The sequence below is a fragment of the Triturus cristatus genome, chromosome 4_2 (genome assembly GCF_964204655.1).
Source record: "Triturus cristatus chromosome 4_2, aTriCri1.1, whole genome shotgun sequence".
Taxonomy (NCBI): Eukaryota; Metazoa; Chordata; class Amphibia; order Caudata; family Salamandridae; genus Triturus; species Triturus cristatus.
The window spans coordinates 224,701,033-224,723,942 of NC_140586.1; the positions used below are offsets into that span (position 1 = coordinate 224,701,033).

A 22,910-nucleotide genomic window follows, 5' to 3' on the forward strand; every position below is an offset into this window, starting at 1 on the left:
CTTTTGGTCTGCCTTCTTCTGGTCACCACCCTGGTTCTGGTTCTTTTGCTTAACCCTGGTTCTAACCCATTTGTCTGCCTTCTTTCCCAATTCTTGGGGAGAGGTCAGATCTGAGCCAATCGGGCCTTGATGCAACTGCTGGTTCTGACAATAATTTAAGATTTGCTCTCTCATAATTAGATTATACAATCCTGTGTAATCTGCAACCTTACTTCCCAGCAACCAGCCCTCCAGAGCCTTAGTGGCACACTCAACAAATTCAGACCAGTCCTGAGTCTGTGTCTTCTGGGTGTCTCTGAACATTAACCTGTACTGTTCAGTGGTTAAGCCTAACCCATCAATCAGAACACTCTTCAGGACCAGGTAGTTTCTAGCATCCTCATCACTAACTGTGAGGAGCTTGTCTCTGCCTCTACCTTCAAAGGAGAGCCACAAGATTGCTGCCCACTGCTCCTGAGGGACCTGCTGTATTCTGCAGGCCCTCTCAAGGGCAGTTATCCACTTGTGGATGTCATCTCCAGTTTTGTAGGGGGGCACAATCTTACTCAGGTTTCTATGATCATAGGACCTGTCTTTATCCTTAGAGATATTGCTGCCACCAGTGGAATCTAATCCACTCTCTCTAGACTGTCTTGCTCTAGCAAGTTTCTCCTTAGCTAAGGCAATTTCTAGTTCTTGCCTTTGAATCCTAAGTTCAGCCTCTCTCATCTTGGCTTCATGCTCTCTTCTCTGAGGGGAAGTCATCCTCCTCTGAGCAGGGGCATTGGGGCCTTTAGAGCCAGTGGAATGGTCAGACCCTCTCAAACTGGATCTTCTATCCCTCTGTCTCTGGTTAAACCTGCTTGGGGGTCTGTAGGGAGGTATCCCATTTCCAGTCCCATGTAAGCTTAAGTTAGCCTGGCTAAGTCTCCTGACTGGCACCTGGCTATTTCTCTCATCATCTGAATCTGCCTCCTCCTCATCTACATCATCTGCCTCTGGAGTGATAGGGGCATTAGTATTATCATCTTCAGATGGGTGACATCCATCTCCAGACCCTGTAGGGACTGAGTCAGGGGCACTTAGAGTATCAGAGTTATCTAATAGCTCTAGGAGTTGGGCTATAGTAGGGTTCTGACCCTGCTTAAGACCTCTGGTGTTACACAGCTGTCTCAACTCATGATAGTTGACCATAGAATATTTGGATGGTGCCTTTTGAGGGTCACTCTCAACAACTGGGAGCCCAGTGGCTCCTGCTGCTCCAGCCATTCTCTTAGTGAGGTGGATGTGTTGCAATCTACCTATACTGGTGTTTTCCTACTGGACCTTTTCTAGTTAGTTGTAGTCAGGGTGTGCTACTCCCTTTGCTCTACAACAACTAAGTTCAGTAAAACTTATGTATACTAGTCTTGTTTTTATATGTACCTAAAGGTACCTGTGTGATCTTTCAAATGATATTTTCAAAGATTACAATTGGTAAAACACAGCAAGCTCAAATCCCAACCGCTGCTCACCAATGTGAGAAGTTGGCCTGGTATATGCTGCTCACTAATTCTAGTGATCACCTTGTACCATGCCAAACAACCCTTATGGTGGTGGTTGAAGTCAACCTTGATAGACCAGCTATCCTAGTGGTAGCGTGGACAGTGCAGTCTGCAGGCTAAACTCTTGAGGGCATGTGAAGCCAGCTGTTTTACCATATGTAACCTCCTTGAATACCAAATGAAAGGACACCACACAGATATATATTCAAAATATATATGTATTTATTTACTTAAAGTATCCCCTATAATCTTTATGAGCACAGAAGCACATTCGTTTAAAACAAGGCAGTGTTTAAATATACAAAAGTTGCACAATTATGGATGGGCCAGGTGGCCAGCTAAACCATATACTAAAATAGTGGTATAAGAACCACGAATAGAAAGGAGGGAAGGCCTAGGGCCTTGGTAATCGCTGGGACGACAAGGAGCTAACTGTAGTTAGTGACCAGGAGGCCCACAGGATGCGTGTACAGTGTTAAGTTACACGCGTGCACCTATTGATTTCAATGGGTGCGTAAAAGTCACAAAGTTAAAGGATAAGGAGTCTTCCGGATAGACCAGAACCTAACAACTTGAAACCTAGACACTAGAGATGTTTCTCTACCCAGGAGCACCAGAGTGCCAGCGTTATCTCACCCACAGGAAGCGGGTGCATAGGGGTCAAAGTGCGTCGGGTTTCGTCGTGCAGGTCTATGGGACCTGAGGATGAAGATGCTGCAGGCGGCCAGGCAGGCAGAGTTCCGGTGGATCCAAGGATGGATCTGAAGAGTAGACGACCTGTAAGCAGAGGGGACAGTGTTCAAAGTCACTAGTCAGTGACCGGCGTGGAACCAGGAAGGAACCAGGCGATGTCGGGTGCCAACAGGTGAAGAAAGGAAGCTTGTCTCCGCAGCCACGTGGAAGTGAAGAGATCGACGATGCCCAGGAGTCACTCACGAGCTGTCCCACGAAGGCTCTAGCTGATGGCGGTGTCGGCTTCTTGATCGGAGCAAACAGGCCTTGGCTAATGCAAGCCACGCAGGAATCGAGGAAAGCTTGGTGCTCTGGCCAGCAAGGTCAGAGGGGCTGCTCCTTTTCACAGAAGCAAGGGCCAGTCTGGAGCAACCAGACCAGCGGTGTTAGTTGTAGTTTTCGTCGCCAAGGTGGCCACTAGCCAACGGGCCAGTAACCGAGATGACGCGTCGAGTGGCAAAAAGCAAAAGGGCCCCACGCAGATCTCGTGGATGCTGGAGGGCTGGTCTTTGGTGCAAATGCTGCTCGGTGTTGGGGCTTCTCAGGGCCCAAAGCACAGCGTTGAGGATGCCTCAGGTGCTGCGCAGTCAGCTTGTCGTGGACGTTCCAAGATGGCCGGTCCCACGTCTCTCTGTGCCTCCACGGGTCTCTTCTTTGCAGGGACTGTGGATCTGGCTCAGAGATGTCTGGGAGTCTGGGTCTTGTCGGGCTCTGGGCTCGGTCTCCGGCGGGAGGCGGCGGCAAAGCAGTCGTTGAGTTGCTGGATGGTGCCTGTATTCACAGGGTGGTCACTCTTTGACCACATGGGATATTCTCTTCAGTCTTCTGTGCAGCAGAACGTCGAAGTCCAGTAGTTCTTCTTATTAAAGTCGAGTTTCAGGATGATATGAAGTCTTGGGACACAGCTCCTACTCTTATTCCAAATCTAGGGGCCGGATTACCTGCTAGGTCCCTCCTCTGGGTGGGACCAGGAAGATGGGGTGGTTACACCCTCTTTCCTTTGTCCAGTTTCGCGCCAGGACTGGGGCTGGAGAGCCCCAGCTCCGGTTTGAACTGGCATTTGCGCAGGGACACCTTGTGTGCCCCAGGCATGTCTCAATCTATTCAGCCCTCCCTAACCCACTACACAAAATCCTGTCTGGGGTGGTGCAAGCACCTCCCCTGACAGGAAACCCTTTGTCCACACCTCCCAAGCTGGAAGGACTCCCAGCAGCAGGAGGGCAGACTTGTGTCTGTGGTGGCAGCATCCATTCTGTGATGCTGAGGCTCTGTCTAACTTTACCCGGGTTTCAGGTTGGGTACATGTCGTGTCCCTCTAGAAGGGTGGAATGCTAGCCCCGTCGCCAGAATTGGCGAGGGGGTAGTATTCCAAATCACATGACACCTTACTCGACATGTTTTGATAAAGCCAAACCAAAGTTAGCATTTGACCGCGAGGTACATAATGCACTTAAGAGTATATGGTATGGCAATATCATGAAACAGCTAAAGGACGTTGTTCCGAAAGCTGCAGACAGGCTCAGCTCATGCCAGAGCACCATCTCACATGAAACCAAGCACTCTGCCTCCAGGATTGTTAAGGCCTGCCATAGGAGTGACTGATAGGTTACCATGTGTCCATATATGTTAGATATAGATATACTATATCTAAGTAAGAGGTGATTACACCAACTTACCCCAGCTGAGTGATCAGCCAGTTGTGTCAAATAGTGAGGCCAGGCCAGGGGTGGCATAATACATGCTGCAGCCCCTGGTAGGCCTTGGATACACCTATGCCCTGGGTACCTGGGGTACACTGTTACAGGGTCCAATAAGGTGAACCAGTTCCAATTGGTAATGCATCTAGTGTGCATTGGCATTAATTTAGGGAGAGAGCAGCAGGGCTGTGGGTCTGATTAGCAGGCCCACAGTCACACTAAGTCATAAAACCAGTGAAGCAAAAGCAAAAATTTGGGGTGACCATAGGATAGCAGACCCTACTCTCCTACATGGATCATGAATAATTAAAATATCCTTTATTGTAGTCGAAGAGCTGAACCAGAATGCAACCAGCTCCAATCACGAAGAGTAACTGAAACTACATCCAAAAGATACATTCCACAAAATGACTCTAGTACATTCTAACAATGACATATGTAAACTTCCAAGTTACATCCTAAGGAATGTTGAACAACTCAAAACACTAAGAATGAAAACACAACACATCCCCCTTTCTCCTGAAAGAATAAACAAGGGAAGAAACAAAAAGATTAAAAAAATAAAAAAATATATAAATTCTAATAATCTTATACTTTAATACAATTCATAAATACTATGCATTCATTTATTGCTAACAATATAATCTTTCAACCATGATGGCACCATCTTTCTCCTTAATGAATGACGAAGAGAATCTGGCTCATCATTCGAAGAGGAGGAAGAAGAAGTGGGAAACGAGGTTTTTAAGGTACCAATAGAGTCTTTTGAAGACGTAGTAACACAACCATCTGAATTAGTATTTGACATTCTAATGTTTGAGTCGTCGTCTGAAGTGCTTGTAGGAAGAACACCCTTAGCAACATCCTCATCAAAATCTTCAGGCATCCAATTATAATGAGCAAGATTATCTTGGCATTTAGCAACTCTATTCAAATTCCAAACTCTACCATCACTGACCCTCACTGAGTTAAGTAAAACTTCAATTACTTTAATAGGTTCTGAGAATTGAGAATCACCTTTCTGAACTTTGTTGGGTTTTTTAATACGTACCCAGTCTCTAATGTTTATAATAGCTTCTTTTGTACCATGTTTCACGTCATAGTATGCCTTGCTTTTTTCATGTAAAAGCTCCATACGTGTACATACTTCATCTCTAGACCAAGGTTGTACTTCATGAGAAAACAGCCACGTGGGAATGGATTTTGAGCGGGGATTTCTGCCTTTCATAAGTATAAAAGGAGAAATTCCTGTAGATTCATTTACAGTGATGCGATAAGTCCACACAGTTTTCCCAATCAAGACTGCTATTTAATGATAATTGAATGGTGTTCTTCAAATCTCGATTGAACCTTTCCACCATTCCATTACCACTTGGGTTGTAAAGTGAAGTGGTTTTGTGTGTAATTCCCAATTTTTTGAAATACGTTTTAGCTTTTAAGGATAGGAATTGTACTCCATTATGCGTGAGTATGGAGGAAGGAATGCCCTCTGTGACAAATGTTTCGTCTAAAAATTGCAAAACAGAGTCAGTGTCTGCACTTTTAACGATTTTCACCACCGGCCATCTAGAAGATAGGTCAATGAGAACAATTAGATAGCAATGAGTGCCATCACTTTCACTAATAGGTCCCATAATGTCAATTGCGACACAATCCCAAGGGTTTTTAGGAATGAAGCCTCTTGTCATAGGAAGACGGAAGGTTTGTAAAGTTTTATCAGAAGAGGAACATGGAATGCAGTTTCTTACAACTTTCTCAATTTGGGAATCAAAACTTGGCCACCAAAACAATCTTTTTACCAAAGATTTGGTTCTAACAATTCCAGGATGGCCTTCATGACAAAGATCAACAATTCCTACTCGTAAGTTTTCTGGGGGAATTATTCTCTCACCTCTTAAGAGAGTATTATGAGAAATAGACAATTCAGATCTCACTTCCCAATATGGTCTGTAATTTGCGTTCAAAAGTTCCTTTTTCCTGGGCCAGCCATTAATGATAAAGGAAATAACAGCTTGAAGAGTATTGTCTTTCAAGTATTCATTGTCCCATTCCTCTCTACTAAATGCAGAAAAACCATGATCATGTACAAACGCAATTTGTAATTCATTCCATTCATTATTTTCGCATTGTTCTAACATCAAAGGCATTCTTGATAAAAAATCTGCAATTACATTGTTTTTACCAGGAACATAAATTATTTTATATATAAGATTTTGCATCCTCATTGAAATCCTAGCTAACCTTGCTGAAGCAGTAATTGCACCTTCAGTTGTAAGAATTTTCACCAACGGTTTGTGATCGCCACGAAGGGTGCATGGTTTTCCCCAAATAAAGGACTTAAAGTGTTCCAATGCCCATGCACAAGCTAGCGCTTCCCTCTCTATAATTGGGTACTTCTCCTCACATGGAGACAAAGACCTGGAAGCGTAAGCTATGATATTATCTCGGCCCTGACTGTTAATTTGTGACAACACCGCACCAAGGCCTTTGTTGCTAGCATCAGTTGTAATTACACTATTTAGCAAGGAATCAAAGCTTTGAAGAGCTGTTGCTTTGGCAATAGCTTCTTTGATGACTTTAAAGTCCATGTCACAAGCCTGTGACAACATGAATGTACAATTTTTTTTAGAAGTTTCCGATTATTGTACGTTTTAGTAGCAAATTTTGGTACATATTTCGAACAAAATTACGCCATGCCTAAAAAGTATCTAACATCATCTTTACTAGAGGGTACTGGAGCCTCAGAAATAGCAGAAACTAAAGAAGGTTTCGGTTTTACACCCTGTTCATCGATAACGTGACCTAAATAGGTTACACTTTTTTGTGCAAATTTGCATTTAGAATGCTCCACTGTAATACCTTTGCTTTCCAAAATGCTTAGAACTTTTTTAAGTCTCGATAGATGTTCTTCCTCATCACAGGCAAAAACAAGAATGTCATCCTGGAAAAACATAACGCCTTGTTCTTCCTTAAAGAGGTAAAACATCAAGCGCTGAAAAACGGCAGCAGCCGAAGGGCATGCGTTTATATTGAAAACACCCAAAGGGGGTGATGAAGGATGTGTATTTCATTGATTCAGAGGACAAATAGATCTCATGATACGCAGACGACAGATCTATGGTGGAAAACCATTTAGCATTGTTAAAATTTGAGACCATCTCGTTAATTTTTGGTAATGGAAACTTATCAACAACAATATTATTGTTCAGATATCTCAAATCTACACAGAGTCGAATTTTACCATTACTGCGTCTTGCTACGACGACCGGGGAAACCCAATCAGAAGCTTCAATAGGTTCAATAATATTATTTGATACCAGTTTATCCAATTCTTTACTAACCTCATCCCTTACTGAAATAGGAATATTCCTGCATTTGTGTATTTTAGGAGATGCGTCTTGTTTAAGAACGATTTTGTGTTCAAACCCTTTAAGATTACCTAGAACACTGCTGAAAACATTTGGAAATTCTTTTAAAATTCCTTTACTAATTGCATTGCTATCGTCAACAACCAACACCTGTTCTTTGCTGTTGGGGTCTAAAATAATATGCATCTGTTTTTGGTCAAACCAGCCTAGAACTGATGGTCCTTTTTTTGCAATATACAATTTTCCTCTACACTCTCTTCCTTTGAATTTAAAAACAAACCAACGATAACCCAGAAGGTCTATGGTTTCTCCACCATAGCCTTCAGGGTGAATGTCAGTGTAGCGGAGTTGGACCGTCAGGGCCGGGGTTGGTGGACTGGTGGTCCCACGTGCCCTTCTCACCCCCTCTTGTTCCCTTACCGCAGGACGAGTGGGTGACTGCCTCGGATGCCTCTTCCGCGGATCACATTGAAGGTGAGGAGCCCTTTAACTGGGCCGACATCCCCACTGGAGACACGCCCCCTTCTGACGTCAGGAAGGATGGTACGTCAAAAACTCCCGAGACCTGGAAACCTGCGGACGAAGATCCCAGGAGGTACAGAGGAGGCGAACAGTGCGGAGCAGAGGAGGAGACCGGCGAAAGCGAAGGAAGATCCAGGAGAGCGGAAGCAGACGAGCGGCGAGGACCAGGAGAGCGAAGGAGCAGACGGCAGGGAGGCCAGGAGCACCGCAAAGCGCCCAGCCACGTTCCCAGGGGAGGAGCGTGGCTCGGACAGGTACGCGACCGCGTAGCGGGTTGGGTAGGAAGGAGGGAGCAAGCACCTCCGTAACCCGTTTAAATCCCAGGGAGTGGGTGTGTGATCCTCGCAGGTGTGTGTGTATTTCACGAACCTCATTGTGGTTCTACCCGTTCCCTCACCCCGTATCCTCACTTCACCAAGTGCACGTCCTGGGCGATAAAGGGGAGGGTGGGTCACAAGCGCACCAGTAGGGGATTCCTCACTCCCGGTCCCGGGTTCAAGCAGAGAGGCTCTAGCTGAGCATAATCCTGACAGTGCTTTGTCTTTACTTCCTTTTTGGGCCAACACGCACCTGGGGACTCCGAGGAGCCTAACTCTGAGGAGGACGAGGGGAAAGGAAGACGAGGATACCCCAGGCGGCAGCAGACCTTCGAGCCCCAAGACGGACAACGCCACCTTTGCCCGAGAAAGGATCACGAGTAGACTGAAAAAACGCTGTTATAAAATAAAACCACAGTTACCTCGAACACTGTCTCCGTCTGTCCCTGAGCCCCCGTTACAACTGGTGTCAGAAGTGGGATTTCCATCAAGCTCCATCTGTACTGAGATGGAGGCCCTCATACAGCATCTGGTTCAGGGACAGGAGAAGCTAGGATGGACCATCGAACAGCAACTGTCCTCTGCTCAAGCTGATCGTGAGCAGTTTCAGAAGTCGCTGGCTGCCCACCTCGGGTCCCTGCAAAAAGACCCGACGCTGCCAATCGCCCCCACAACCGTGGAAAGAAGAGCGCCTGTTCCGCACCCCACTGGGGTAGCCCTGCAAAAATACGTAGCAGGAGATGATCCCGATGGCTTTCTAACCAACTTCGAGAGGGCGGCCCGGGCCTGTGGCTGGCCCGAAGAGAAATGGCCCTTCTTCCTGGCTCCCTTGCTAACCGGACAAGCCCAGGCGGCCTACCAAGTCGCCAACCCAGAGGGGACGACCCCCTACCCCCTCATAAAGGAAATCATCCTAGAATATCTAGGACTAGACGCTGAGGCCTAAAGGGTTAGGTTCCGAAAGGAGAGGGGCGTTCCAGGAGAAAACCCAAAAGCCCTCTACTTCTGACTAAAAACAGCGGCCGACAAATGGCTAAAACCGGATAGTAGCACGAAAGAAGAGATTATGTCCAGGATCTATTTGGAACAATTTATGGAGGCTTTGCCATATGGCTCTCAGCGATGGTTAAGACAGCACTCGAATCTATCGGTGGCCCAGACAATAGAGATGGCCGCGAACTTCGCTAGAGCCCAACCACGATACAGCACAGGGGAACCGGAAAGACCTCCCCCCAAGGGAGCCACAGGGGTGCGGACGGAGAAAAAAGGGAGAGCAACCTCCGAGATTATACGTCACAAACCAGGACGAGGGGACTTGCCCACGATGAGAGGTCCACAATGTTATGACTGTGGAGAATGGGGGCATATCGCCCGGCTGTGTCCCAGGAAACGGACTGAGGAGCCCATGGATGTAGGGTATATCCCTTCGGCGGTCCTATATTCAGCTGAACTAGGCTCCTCCTATTATGTACGTATACAGATGAATGGACAAACAGTAAAAGCTCTACTAGATTCGGGTTGCAGACAATCCGTAGTGAGGAGGTCCCTAGTCAAACCACAGCAGTATCTAAACAGTCAGATAGTTCACATACGATGCATCCACGGGGACGTGAAACCGTACCCTCTGGCCCAAGCACAGATAACCAGTCCAACCCAGGAGACCTATACAGTACGAGTGGGAGTGGTAGAATCCCTACCCGAGGACGTGATCCTAGGTGTTGACAATCCTGAGTTTTTGGCCCTCTTTAAAAAAGAATTAAGGAGGGGAAGGGGGGTTCCCCAAGCTCCCCAGCCAACCCTGGCCCTAGTGAGTCCCGATCCTTGGATCGCTGATCGGAGTTTTAAATTCGCCCAGGCCAATGACCGTTCTTTATTTAATGCATGGGAAGACGCACACCAGAACCCCACGCCCCTAGGCAACAGATACCCCAGGTTCAGGATCACTAACGGACTCCTATACCGAGAAGGCAAAGAAGGGATGACTCCTCAACTAGTAGTACCCCAGCCCTTCAGGGACCAAGTGTTGTTCTTTGCCCATTCACACCTGACAGCGGGACATACGGGCAAAGAGAAGACAGGGGAGGGCATTCTACGCTATTTTTTTTGGCCTGGCATTTATAAAAACATCGCAAACTATTGTCAATCCTGTGAAATTTGCCAAAGGAAGAGTGCCTATAAACCCCCGGCGGCTCCTCTCCAACCGATGCCCATAATAGGGGTCCCTTTTGAAAGGATAGGCATGGATCTTATCGGTCCCTTACCACGAACCCAGAAGGAGAACGTACATGCCTTAGTAGTGGTGGACTATGCCACCCGATTTGTGGAAGCTTTTCCTCTTAAAAACCCCAACACCAAGAACCTGGCTGAAAAAATGATAGAACTGTTTTCTAGGGTCGGGTTCCCCAAGGAGGTGGTAACCGATCAAGGAACTCCCTTCATGTCCCGATTGATGAGGGAAGTGTGTAGCCTCCTGGATGTGCACCAGATCAGGACGTCCGTGTACCATCCCCAGACGGACGGGCTCGTGGAACGCTATAACCGCACTCTGAAAAATACCCTAAAGAAAATGCTGACTGTCGAGGGACGCGATTGGGATCGGCTGCTTCCCCTGGCGTTGTACGTCCTACGGGCCCAGGTGCAGAGCAGTCTCGGATACTCCTCTTTTGAATTGTTGTATGGGAGACAACCCCGTTCCTTGATGGAGATGACCAAGGAGGCTTGGGAGACGGAAGACCGACATGACCACTGCTCCCTGTTGGAGTACACCCAGAGACTGAAGACGAAGTTGGGCAAGCTGCGCATGTTAGCCCACAGTAATCTGGAAAGAAGTCAGGAAAAACAAAAGAAACAATACGACAAAGGGAAGAAACTCAGAAGATTACAGGTCGGTGAATGGGCCCTGGTACTACTTCCTTCGTCTACCAGTAAGTTTAAAAGCGAGTGGCAGGGACCCTATCAGGTGAAGGAGACAATAGCCGATACTACCTATAGGATCCAGATGTCCCCATCCAAACAACAGAGCTATCACATCAACCTGCTTAAGAAATGGTTTGGCCCGTCCCCAAAAGAGATTCGCTTGGTGGTTCCCACTGGCAACCTACCTTGCTCCACGATAGGGGAATTATGCATCAATAACGAGCTTCCGGAGGTCCAGAGAGCCGAGCTGAATGACACCCTGCAGCCTTTTGCCGAGATGTTTTCCAACGTCCCCGGAATAACCCATCTCATAGAACATAGCATCGAGACCCGGCCCGGCCAACTGGTCTGACAAAGAGCCTATCGGGTGCCAGCTGCCAGAAGAGAGGCAATCCAAAGGGAAGTGAAGGAAATGATGAACTTAGGGGTAATAAGACCCTCCAAGAGCGAATGGAGATCCCCTATAGTCATGATCCCCAAACCGGACGGCTCGACCCGTTTTTGTATGGATTTTAGAGCCCTGAACGACATCTCTACCTTCGATGCCTACCCCATCCCAAGAGTCGACGAGCTGATCGAGAAAATAGGAGACGCGGCCTACATAACCACCTTTGACTTGACCAAAGGCTACTGGCAGGTGCCTTTGCGGGAGAAGGATCGCAAAAAGACCGCGTTTGCCACGGAGCAGGGCTTATTTGAGTTTACGGTCCTCCCATTCGGGCTACACGGGGCACCAGCCACTTTTCAACGGCTGATGAACACCATCCTACGCCCTTTCCCCGAATTTAGCTCCGCGTACTTAGACGATATTGTGGTCTACAGTCGCACGTGGGAGGACCATCTTCAGCATTTAACCACCATTTTGAAAGCACTACGACAGGCCAGTTTGCATATAAATGCGAAGAAGTCCAAAGCCGCATGTCAACGGGTGAAATACCTGGGGTATGTCCTAGGGGACGGGGTTATCGCTCCACAGACTGAGAAAATCAAGGCAATAGTATCCACGCCTTTTCCCTCCACCAAGAAAGAGCTGCGGGGATTTTTAGGGTTGATAGGATACTACAGAAGGTTCATTCCCAACTTTGCTGATACGGCTTCCCCCTTAACCGACTTGCTGAAACAGGACTGTTCCCCACGATCTCTACAGTGCCCTTCCCAGGAGGCTCTACAAGCCTTTCAACAGCTAAAAACCACGATCACAACTCATCCCGTACTCATTTCCCCCGACTTCGACAAGACCTTTATAGTGGCCACTGATGCCTCCGACACGGGGGTGGGGGCTGTCTTATCGCAAATAGGGGCCGATGGGCAGGAACATCCCATACTCTACGTCAGCCGCAAGTTGTTCCCCCGAGAGGTCAAATATCCAACCATAGAGAGGGAATGCCTGGCAGTGAAATGGGCCATTGAGAAGTTGCGATACTACCTAGAGGGCAAGCCTTTCATTCTGTATACGGACCACGCGCCCCTCCAGTGGATGTACAGACAAAAAAGCCAAAATCCCAGGGTGTTGCGGTGGTTCTAATCCCTACAGCCCTTCTCGTTCGAAGTAAAGCACAGGAAGGGGAAAGATAATGGCAATGCGGACTTCCTCTCCCGGGCTGCTCATCTCCCCGAACGGGAGAAGCCAAGGGGGGAGGTGTGTAGCGGAGTTGGACCGTCAGGGCTGGGGTTGGTGGACTGGTGGTCCCACGTGCCCTTCTCACCCCCTCTTGTTCCCTTACCGCAGGACGAGTGGGTGACTGCCTCGGATGCCTCTTCCGTGGATCACATTGAAGGTGAGGAGCCCTTTAACTGGGCCGACATCCCCACGGGAGACACGCCCCCTTCTGACGTCAGGAAGGACGGTACGTCAAAAACTCCCGAGACCTGGAAACCTGCGGACAACGATCCCAGGAGGTACAGAGGAGGCGAACAGTGCGGAGCAGAGGAGGAGACCGGCGAAAGCGAAGGAAGATCCAGGAGAGCGGAAGCAGACGAGCGGCGAGGACCAGGAGAGCGAAGGAGCAGACGGCAGGGAGGCCAGGAGCACCGCGAAGCGCCCAGCCACGTTCCCAGGGGAGGAGCGTGGCTCGGACAGGTACGCAACCGCGTAGCGGGTTGGGTAGAAAGGAGGGAGCAAGCACCTCCGTAACCCGTTTAAATCCCAGGGAGTGGGTGTGTGATCCTCGCAGGTGTGTGTGTATTTCACGAACCTCATTGTGGTTCTACCCGTTCCCTCACCCCGTATCCTCACTTGACCAAGTGCACGTCCTGGGCGATAAAGGGGAGGGTGGGTCACAAGCGCACCAGTAGGGGATTCCTCACTCCCGGGTTCAAGCAGAGAGGCTCTAGCTGAGCATAATCCTGACAGTGCTTTGTCTTTACTTCCTTTTTGGGCCAACACGCACCTGCGGACTCCGAGGAGCCTTACTCTGGGGAGGACGAGGGGAAAGGAAGACGAGGATACCCCAGGCGGCAGCAGACCTTCGAGCCCCAAGACGGACAACGCCACCTTTGCCCGAGAAAGGCTCACGAGTAGACTGAAAAAACGCTGTTATAAAATAAAACCACAGTTACCTTGAACACTGTCTCCGTCTGTCCCTGAGCCCCCGTTACAGTCAGGTTCTAATAACTGTTCACCTACTTTTTGTATGAAGGAAGATCTCCACATTTCCTCATTAATAATAGTGTAAGGTGAGCCCGAATCTGCATAAATTCTGACCTCTACACCACCAATATCCATTGAGCAAATTGGTTTGTTAACAATAGCTTCGTCACTAATATTTAGTACCAATTTATCATGTAAGTTCATCACTAAACCACCATCATCCCCCATATCATCAGTTTCATTAGTACATTGAATATTTTCATCCATGTTATTTACAAATCTAACGCTATTTTTACGCCTCCTACAAGCTTTGGCAAAATGACTTTTGAGTCCACAATTGGTACATTTGAACTTAAGTGCAGGACAACTTTTGTTGTCAGCTAAGTGCTCCAAACTATTACATCTGTAGCATTTTAGTTTAGATTCTGCAGAAGGTGAGTATCTGTTAAAAGAGGGTTTAACATTCAAATTATCCTTAGAATTCATAGTGACTTTTTTTCTTTCGTTCACATTCACCTTACTCACAACCTCAGTAGTAATGTTATCTTGTTTAAGAACACTTGCGCATCTGCCAGAAATTTCTGCCTTACGCACAATAGCGAGGATATCATCCAGAGGGGCGTCACCATTTATCCATAGTCTATCCTGTATGGTGGGATTAAAAGCATGCATAAGTATTTACAGTCTAAAACCAACTTCCTAAGATCAGCCAGGTAATGGTCAATACTCTCATCCTTGTTCTGTTTCCTGGAAAAGAATGTATATCTTGTAACCCCAATACAGACTTTAGGCGCGAAATATGTGTCTAAATGAAGTAAGGCCAATGCATATACGTTTAAGTCACCTGGAAAACAAGGTTTGGTCATGCCTTCATACACCTTTAGTTCAACAGGACCCAAGGCATGTAAAAGTAATCTTTTCTTTTGTGCATGAGACATTTTTCCATCTTCATCCAAAGCATCAATGTAGTTACAAAAATAGGGTTTCCATTCCAACCATTTTAGAGGAGGTTCAGTTCCAGTAATCCAAAAGGCTTGTGGAGGAGTAATATTGTAATTTGGTTGGCTCATAATGTATATTCAGTTTATTCCAGTAGTGACTGTAAAACCGCAAGTATAACTTGCAAGAAGTAATTTGTGATTGGTTAATTCCAGATAGAATGTACAGGTAAAAATACTAGAATAATGTGGTGGAATGACCCAAGTAAAAGTATTCTCCTGTTAATTGTGTAAAATAACACACAAAATAATAGAAGGAATAGTACATACGCTGCTTGTGCTGAAGCTGAAAGGATAATCCAGAGGTTATCAATTCAAATGAGGCTTCTATTCAACATCCGATGCGTTGTGGAGACTGAATGAGATCGTAACGCTGGATAATAAAAAAAATGTTTAAAAAAATATGGCGCTACGTTGGTCACGCGACGTGGTATTCGTTCATACGAACACTTAACGTTGCAGATGCTTCCGATGATGAATGCCATCCAATGGTAATCCAGCAACAAGAAGCGCGAGGTCACGTGTGCAGTCGTTGATGATCGCGCTCGCGGAAGCAGCAGGAAGCGCTAGAGAACAAGGTACGATCTTTCCAATAAATCCTCTTTTTTTTTTTTAAGGTTTCCAGTACTCACTTGAGGGGTAGGATGCTCCCGCGTCGAATCTGGTATGTTCACACAACACTCTGGAAAGAGCGTCTCTCGATAATTAGTAATTGGATTGAATCTTCCCAAGAAATCCTCATAAATTGAAAATCCGAATTTGTTGTGGGTTCATCCGCTCTTCGACATCCCGTAGCCAGTGTAATGAAGGATACTGGATCATGAATAATTAAAATATCCTTTATTGTATTCGAAGAGCTGAACCAGCATGCAAACAGCTCCAATCACGACGAGTAACTGAAAATATATCCAAAAGATACATTCCACAAAATGACTCTAATACATTCTAACAATGACAAATGTAAACTTCCAAGTTACATCCTAAGTAATGTTGAACAACTCAAAACACTGAGAATGAAAACACGACACTATACCCTTGGGGTTTTCTGCCTTCAGATTTTAGATTCAGAAAAACAGCATATTTCGTAGTTCTCCAAAAAACATTTGTCACCTGAAACCATCTTCGCCCCGACGACCGTCATTTCCAAACATAGATGACTGTCTTCACCATCAAACCGAATACCAGCCCCATGACAGATGACAGGAACCACTCTCCTTCAGCCCAGAGTTTCAATTTAAAAACAAACTGCATCCTGGGATGTTGCCCTGTGTCAGTGTTGAAAAGACAGTCTCAGTCTCTATCTCTGTCTCTCTCTCTCTCTCTCTCTCTCTATCTCTCTCTCTCTCTCTCTCTCTCTCTCTCTCTCTCTCTCTCTCTCTCTCTCTCTCTCTCTCTCTCTCTCTCTCTCTCTCTCTCTCTCTCTCTCTCTCTCTCTCTCTCTCTCTCTCTCTCTCTCTCTCTCTCTCTCTCTCTCTCTCTCTCTCTCTCTCTCTCTCTCTCTCTCTCTCTCTCTCTCTCTCTCTCTCTCTCTCACTAGTGCCACAGAAACCACAAGCCTCCACATTACCACCACCCCCTAGACAGAATCCTCAAAACCCATCAACCTCCACAAACCATCCTTGTCAATCCAAACAAATCACCAGAACCTCAGGACAGATCACCAATATACACACACTTTCTACTGTGAAGTTTCTGATCATTTGCTATAACACAGGAATGTTTAAAATAAGACCAATCCAGGTTCAAAGGAATGTTTAAAGATGAACTGTAAGAAGAACAAGCATTGCCATAGCCAATAGGTCTCGCCTTTGGGACCTTATAAGTGTTTAGCCACGCAACAGTTTTATTTTATTTGCGGGTTTATATAGCGCTGGAATCGACTCCAATGGAGTATCTCTGCGCTTTGGGTCGGGTTTTCAGCTGATCAGTAGCAGACAGGGAGGGCTGGCCTAAATGTCATTCTTAAACAACAAAGTTTTAAGTTGTTTCCTGAATTTCAAGTGTTCGGGACATAGTCTTAAAGTTAGCGGTAGACTGTTCCACAATGTAGGTCCCACGACTGACAATGCTTTGCCACCATGTCTAGCTTTCTTGGCACGGGGCACTACTAACAGATAACCATTGCTGGATCTCAAGGTCCTGGTAGGAGTATAAGGAATAAATTTGTTTTCCAGGTACAGGGGACCTTGCCCATATATGCTTTTGTGTATCAGGCAGCATATTTTAAACTTAATCCGTTGACGGATTGACAGCCAATGCAACTTTTCTAAAAGAGGTTTAGAAGCTGTTCTTGGAGGGGCATTAAGGACCAGTCGAGCTGCTGTATTTTGGATCACCTGTAGTTTGGCCAACACTCCCTCATTTGCTGAGAGGAGCAGGCCATTACAGTAATCCAGCCGACTTAGGACAAGAGCCTGCACCAAGGTCCTTCTGGAGGAATCCGGCAACAAAGGGAAAATCTTACGCAGCAGGCCAATAGTGTAAAAACATATACCTGTGATATAATTGGTATGCTGCTTTAACACTAAATCCTGGTCAAGACGTATCCCCAGATTTTTAACGACCTGCTTCGGTTCAGGAACCATACCCAGATCGGGGGGCCACCAGTCGGGGGACCACAGTATCTTGGCTCCTCCAAACAACATAATCTCCGTTTTGCTGACATTGCATTGTAGGTAATTGGAGGACATCCATTGTCCTACAGCCTTCATGCCTGCCGAGAAAGAGTTCTTAGTTTCCGTCGTGAGGGTTTTGAAGGGGAAGAGGAGCTGCGTGTCGTCAGCATAGGACACGGGAATAAAACCAAATTTGCGCATCACTCTTGCCAGGGGTGCCACATAGATGTTAAAGAGTGTAGGGCTCAGACAAGAGCCCTGTGGCACCCCTTTCGTAATTTCTACTTCCCTGGAACGGTAAGTACCCATGGTGACAGTCTGGGTACGGCCAGTAAGAAAGCTTCTCAGCCAGGCAAGGGCTTTGTTCTTAACTCCTATGTTCGACAACCGGTCAACAAGAATGTTATGTGACACGGTGTCGAACGCTGCTGACAAGTCAAGCAAAACTAAGATTACAGAGTAACCTTTATCTTGAAGCATATGTAGGTCGTCTACCACAGACAGAAGAGTAGACTCTGTGCTGTGTTTTGGCCTAAACCCAGATTGTGAATAGTCAAGGCCACCCATATCTTCAACGAAGCCGGACAAAAGTCTGTTGACATATTTTTCTGTCAGTTTCCCCAGAAAAGGAAGCAGTGAGATAGGTCTTAAATTGGCAAGTTCAGTCCAAGGGATAGTTGTATTTTTCCTGATGGGCCTTACCAGCGCACGCTTCCAGTCCTTGGGAACAGAGCCCGAGTCAAGAGATAGATTGACAAGCCTTTGAATTATGGGACCTAGTTGTCCAGAAAGGATAGGCATAAGTCTGGCGGGTATGATATCATCCGGACTACCACTTTTTATCTGAGTCATCAGAGCTAATAGATCTGAGGAGGAAATTGAGGGAAAGGTGTCTAAAAAGTGTACATTAGGCACATGTTCAGTATCACTAAAAACCTGACAAGAGTCAGTAGTAGTAGTGGCATTGTTTGAGTTGACAATTTTCTCATAGATCCTGTCTATCTTATTAGAAAAGAAAGACGATATTTGGTCACAAAGCTGTTGAGATACTAGTTCAGAGCTTTCACAAGCAGCTGGCTTAACGAAAGACTGTAAAACCTGATAGAGAACCCTCGAGGAATTTTCTGCAGCAGCAATTTGTGATGCTATATGGGTTTTTCGTGCCCCACGAATGGCTTTATGATAAGTGGACAGAGAAGCCCAATATTGCTTCCTATCCTTCTCCTGATGTGAGGTTCTCCATTTTTTCTCCAGCTTCCTGGAGGCCTGTTTTAAAATTCTAAGATCATCAGAAAACCAGATCTCTTGTTTGTTGGCAGGCCGTGGTTTAAATTGTTTCAAAGGAGCAATAGTGTCTATCGTCCGCCTAGTGGCTAGATCAAATTTCCTTAAGGCACCATCAATTTGATGTTGATGTTGTTGCACCAAGGATATTGTGCTGCATAACTAAATACTTATAAGGTCCCAAAAGTGAGACCTATTGGCTATGCCAAAGCTTGTTTAAAGAGGGCCCCGAAGCGGGTCTCTATCGGGCTCAGTTTTGTGCCCTGGCACAGGCGGTCTGTTTTTCCCCGCACCGCAATGACAGTAGGCATATCATGTGCGCTTCTCACTAGTGAAGAAGTGACGGCTTGACGTCAGGCCAGGGGAGCATTATAAGGGAAGGGAAATCCTTTAAAGAGAGTGATTGTGTCTCTGGATTTCCCTTCTCTCTTAGAAACTCAGGAGCAGCAACATTGTCGTTGTACCACCAGGGCTCTAAGTGAAAGCTTTTTAAATATTATATAAAAGCCATAGCTGCTGCTTATTTAGCTTATGCAACTAACAACCATTGACAAAGCCACTAGTCCTGACTTGTTGTAGGTATGTTGTTACTTGTTGTATCATATGTCTGGACTCTGGATGCAATGACAGAAACAGCAAAATACAACTGGGGCGGCCCACTATGCTAAGGGCAGATTTGAAGCTTAGGTGTTTCTAAGCCACGCCCTTAATTCCACTGGCCATGCCCCTTTGAGAGACCCTCCAGTTTTTTCATTCCACTTAAAGCCCTGAAAATAGTGTTAATACTTAAAAATCAATTTCAAACAATTTAAAATTAAGGGCTGAGAGTCAAAAAAATTGGAAAATAGACTAATGATCGATGTGTAGCAGATAACCCCTTTAGACCACAGTTAAAGGACATTAGTAACACATTTACAAACCAGTACAATACACTTCTGCAAGGAATACACACTGAAACCAGAATTAATCTTTTCAAAAGGGTAACAAAAATGTGTTAACAAAAGAGGGGTAACAGAAAAAGCTCTCTGGTAGGCAATTGTATGTAGATGAGACAAATAAGAATAAAAATTAAAGAAATTGTCATAGAGGACGTAGTGAAAGGAGGGACCTAATCTCTCAATACTTCCATGGAATTCAGTCAACTCAGGATGGAATCACATCTGTGTATCCAATGCCGTTCTGAACGTTGCTGGATAGTGCAGATGTTGCCACCTCTTTCAGGTAATGCTGCTTGCTCAGTAACCTGCCACCTTATATTGTTTGCTCTATTATTGTATTCCATGAAATGTGCCACAAGAGAGGCATTGCCAAGTTTACATCTTATTCTGCTCCAGAGTTGTACTGTGCGTTTCTTGACTTGTTGTTTTCTTTGTCCTATGTAAATACAATTACAGGGACACTAAATACAGTAGACCACTTTAGATGAATTACAATTTGAGAAAGATTTAAGTTCCCATTGTAATGGGCCATGTTCGATTTTTTTGTGTTCACAGTAAATTTGCAAGCATTACAATTAGATTATCTGAAGTGGCCAACTCCTGCTGCCAGACCCCTGCTGGTTTCTAGGTGGATTATTTTTTAGTGGTTGCTTGGCTGCTGCATGAAATAAGTGGCCCTTTATATTCCTGCCTCTTTTACATGAAAATGTCAGGTTCAATGGAGACGTTGGTTTGGAGGATCGACAAATCTTCTTAATGATATTACCCACTTGGTTTGTGTGGAACGAAAAGGTAGTGACACAGACAATCTTATCCAGAGCTTGTTTGGGTTTCTTCCCCTTTGAGAGAACCAAGCTCTCTTCATAGCCCTCTTGATCAGTCTTCGAGGATAACCCCTTTCAAGTAATTTAGTCATTCAGATATTGACTTCATGGAAGTAATCTTCTTTCCTGCTACAGTTACGACTTAGTATTAGAAACTGGCCAAAGGGTAGGCCATCTCGGAGTCCCTTCGGATGAAAACTCTGATATTTCAACAGTATTTCATTTAGTGAGTTTCCTGTAGAGCCCTGTATATAGTGTGTCTTTGAATTTTATAAGGAGGTCAAGAAAAGGAATCTTATCCGGGTAAAATTTGCTTGTGAACCTCTGATTGGGTTGGATAGTATTGAGATATTCTACGAATTCTGACAGGAATGTCTCAGGATCTTCCCAGATCATAAAAATACCATCAGTATTCCATTTTCATCAATGTATTTGTGGCCTGACTTTTACTTTGCTGTATCCTGCTTAAGAAAATTGTCCATGAACTTGAAGTAGAGCTTACCTCCTGTTAAGAAGTCTCAGAGACATAAAGACTTCACCTACAATGCCTTGACTCCATGGCTGGGAGTCCTGAACCTGCCAAGTGGTGCTAATGCCAGTTCGGGGCTACTGGAGATTTGCTGAGCTGTAATTTCCAGAAAAGAATTCCTGACCCTGTAACTTACGCCACTGCCTGCACCGATGCTGTGGTCACCGCTCGCTAAGTGAGCGCAGCGTCAACCTTGACGACACTGCAGCCCTGGTCTCACCGACGACATTGTACCTCGCTGAATTCAACGCTACTGCTTGTTCAACAGCACCACAACGTTGGCCTCACCACCGCCGACTAAGCAGTGTAATGAACGCCCCTGTCTGCACCCGTGGTCATCGCCTCACCACACCGCCTTCGACGACCTCACAGCCTCTGTCTGCCAACTACAGCGTCATTGACCGATGCCACGCCGCTGCCTGCACCGAAGCCACAGACCCCACATCATGAAGTGCCTGATGCACCACCGGCTACAACCCCGCAGCCCTGGAACTAGACGTCAGCGCTCCTGACTTGGATTTCATGGAGTTCGATCTGCAACGCGTTTGACTCCGAGGACTCACCGACTTTTGTACCGACTAGCAGCACTGATGATCACGACTCCTCAACGCCACACTTCACCACAAGGTCCTCGAGGCCTCTTCAATTTCCAAGTTACAGTTTGCGGGTCTTCCCCGACGCTGTAGCCAACCCTGGACTCCATCGAGGTCAGACTGATCTGTTGGATTTGTTGGTCACGACGCTGTGATAGCCCCTGTTGGTGATACCGACTTCACAGAACTGTCTTTTTGCTTTATTCTTAAGAAATTCATATCTTTTCTTGCGTATGTTGGATTTTTGTTGTTTGGTCTTGTTTTGTTTAAACAAATTTCGACTATTTTTCTAAACTGGTGTGGTGTCCATTTTGTCGGGTTTTTGCTGTGTTACTTTGTGTATTTTGTACAAATACATTACACATTGGCTGTGAGATAAGCCTGACTGCTCATGCTAAGCTACCAAGGGGCTGAGCAGGGGTTATCTTAGGTGTGTAATCCCCTTATCCTAACTAGAAGGAACGGTCTCTACTGGGACAGGGTGCATGCCACTGCCAACTAGAGACCCCCATTTCTAACAAGTAAGTTGTGGTTTCGGGCATTTTCAGAGGAGGTAGTGAAGTCTTGAAGCCATTGGGCATATCGAGGCGGGGGGATTGAGATTTCCACAACAGAACTATTCTAACTTTCCCCAGCAATAGGAGCAAGGCCACAAGTTTACGTTAATATTTCAGAACCTCCTTGACATAGCCACGAAGTGCCACCATGGGTGTTATGGTCAAAGTCTGAAAGTGTTATTGACTGCAGTTAATGTGGTCAGATTCTGCCAGTATGTGAAAATTTCAGGGCAGTTTCAGGTTATGTGCAGGAAGGAGACATCCTGAGCCCCACATCTCCAGCAGTTTGTGGTGGCGGAGAAACCATATTTAAACAGGGCATAGGAGTATAATACGCACTGTGTAAACATGTAAAATGTATACATCTGAACAGGCCATTATAGGAAATGTTTTGAGTCTGTTCACGGCAATAGGAGCACTGTACATCTGTCAGGTAATTGCCAAGTTTGTTTTCCCAGTTGTATTTAGGTTGTGAGGGGGTTGGAGAAGTTCCTTACTATAATTCTTGATGTTGTTCTGGACCTTGTCAGATTTCTTTTTTTTTTTTTTTTGAAAACTTTATTTTTCATTTTAAGACAAACAATCAGATTTCTCCCCCCGACATCAGAGATAAGCAGTTCATACAGGTCCAAGCATCATACATGTACAGAAGTAATACCTGGGAGTGAGGCAGGCCCCCGGCTATAATGGGGGAGTATCCGGGCCAGCCCTGCTCAGTGCCGCACAGGATCAGCCTCACCTTCAACCCCTCCTCCCTTCCCCTCCAAATATAGGGGGGAATACAGCTCCCCACTCGTCCCCTCCGACTCACTCTGTGGCGACTGCCCCTCCTCCGCTAACCCCTCCATACACAGGGCTCGCTACGCCAGAAGGTCCTCCTGCAACCTCTCGTCCCTCCTAGAGCACT

General features: G+C 46.1%; 1 protein-coding gene across 9 annotated transcripts in view; it reads left to right on the forward strand.

The window, feature by feature from the left end:
- Window positions 1-22,910, forward strand: part of LOC146833473 (uncharacterized) — a 511,810-nt gene that overhangs the window by 76,707 nt on the left and 412,193 nt on the right. For 6 of the 9 annotated variants that reach the window (XM_085601298.1, XM_085601305.1, XM_085601295.1 and 3 more), the window contains exon 2: window positions 15,126-15,241. The exons of the other annotated variants lie outside the window; for them this stretch is intronic. In XM_085601298.1, the coding sequence (XP_085457424.1) occupies window positions 15,142-15,241 (100 nt within the window). In that variant the 5' untranslated portion in view covers window positions 15,126-15,141. The remainder of the gene's footprint in view (window positions 1-15,125; window positions 15,242-22,910) is intronic. 9 annotated transcript variants of the gene reach the window in all.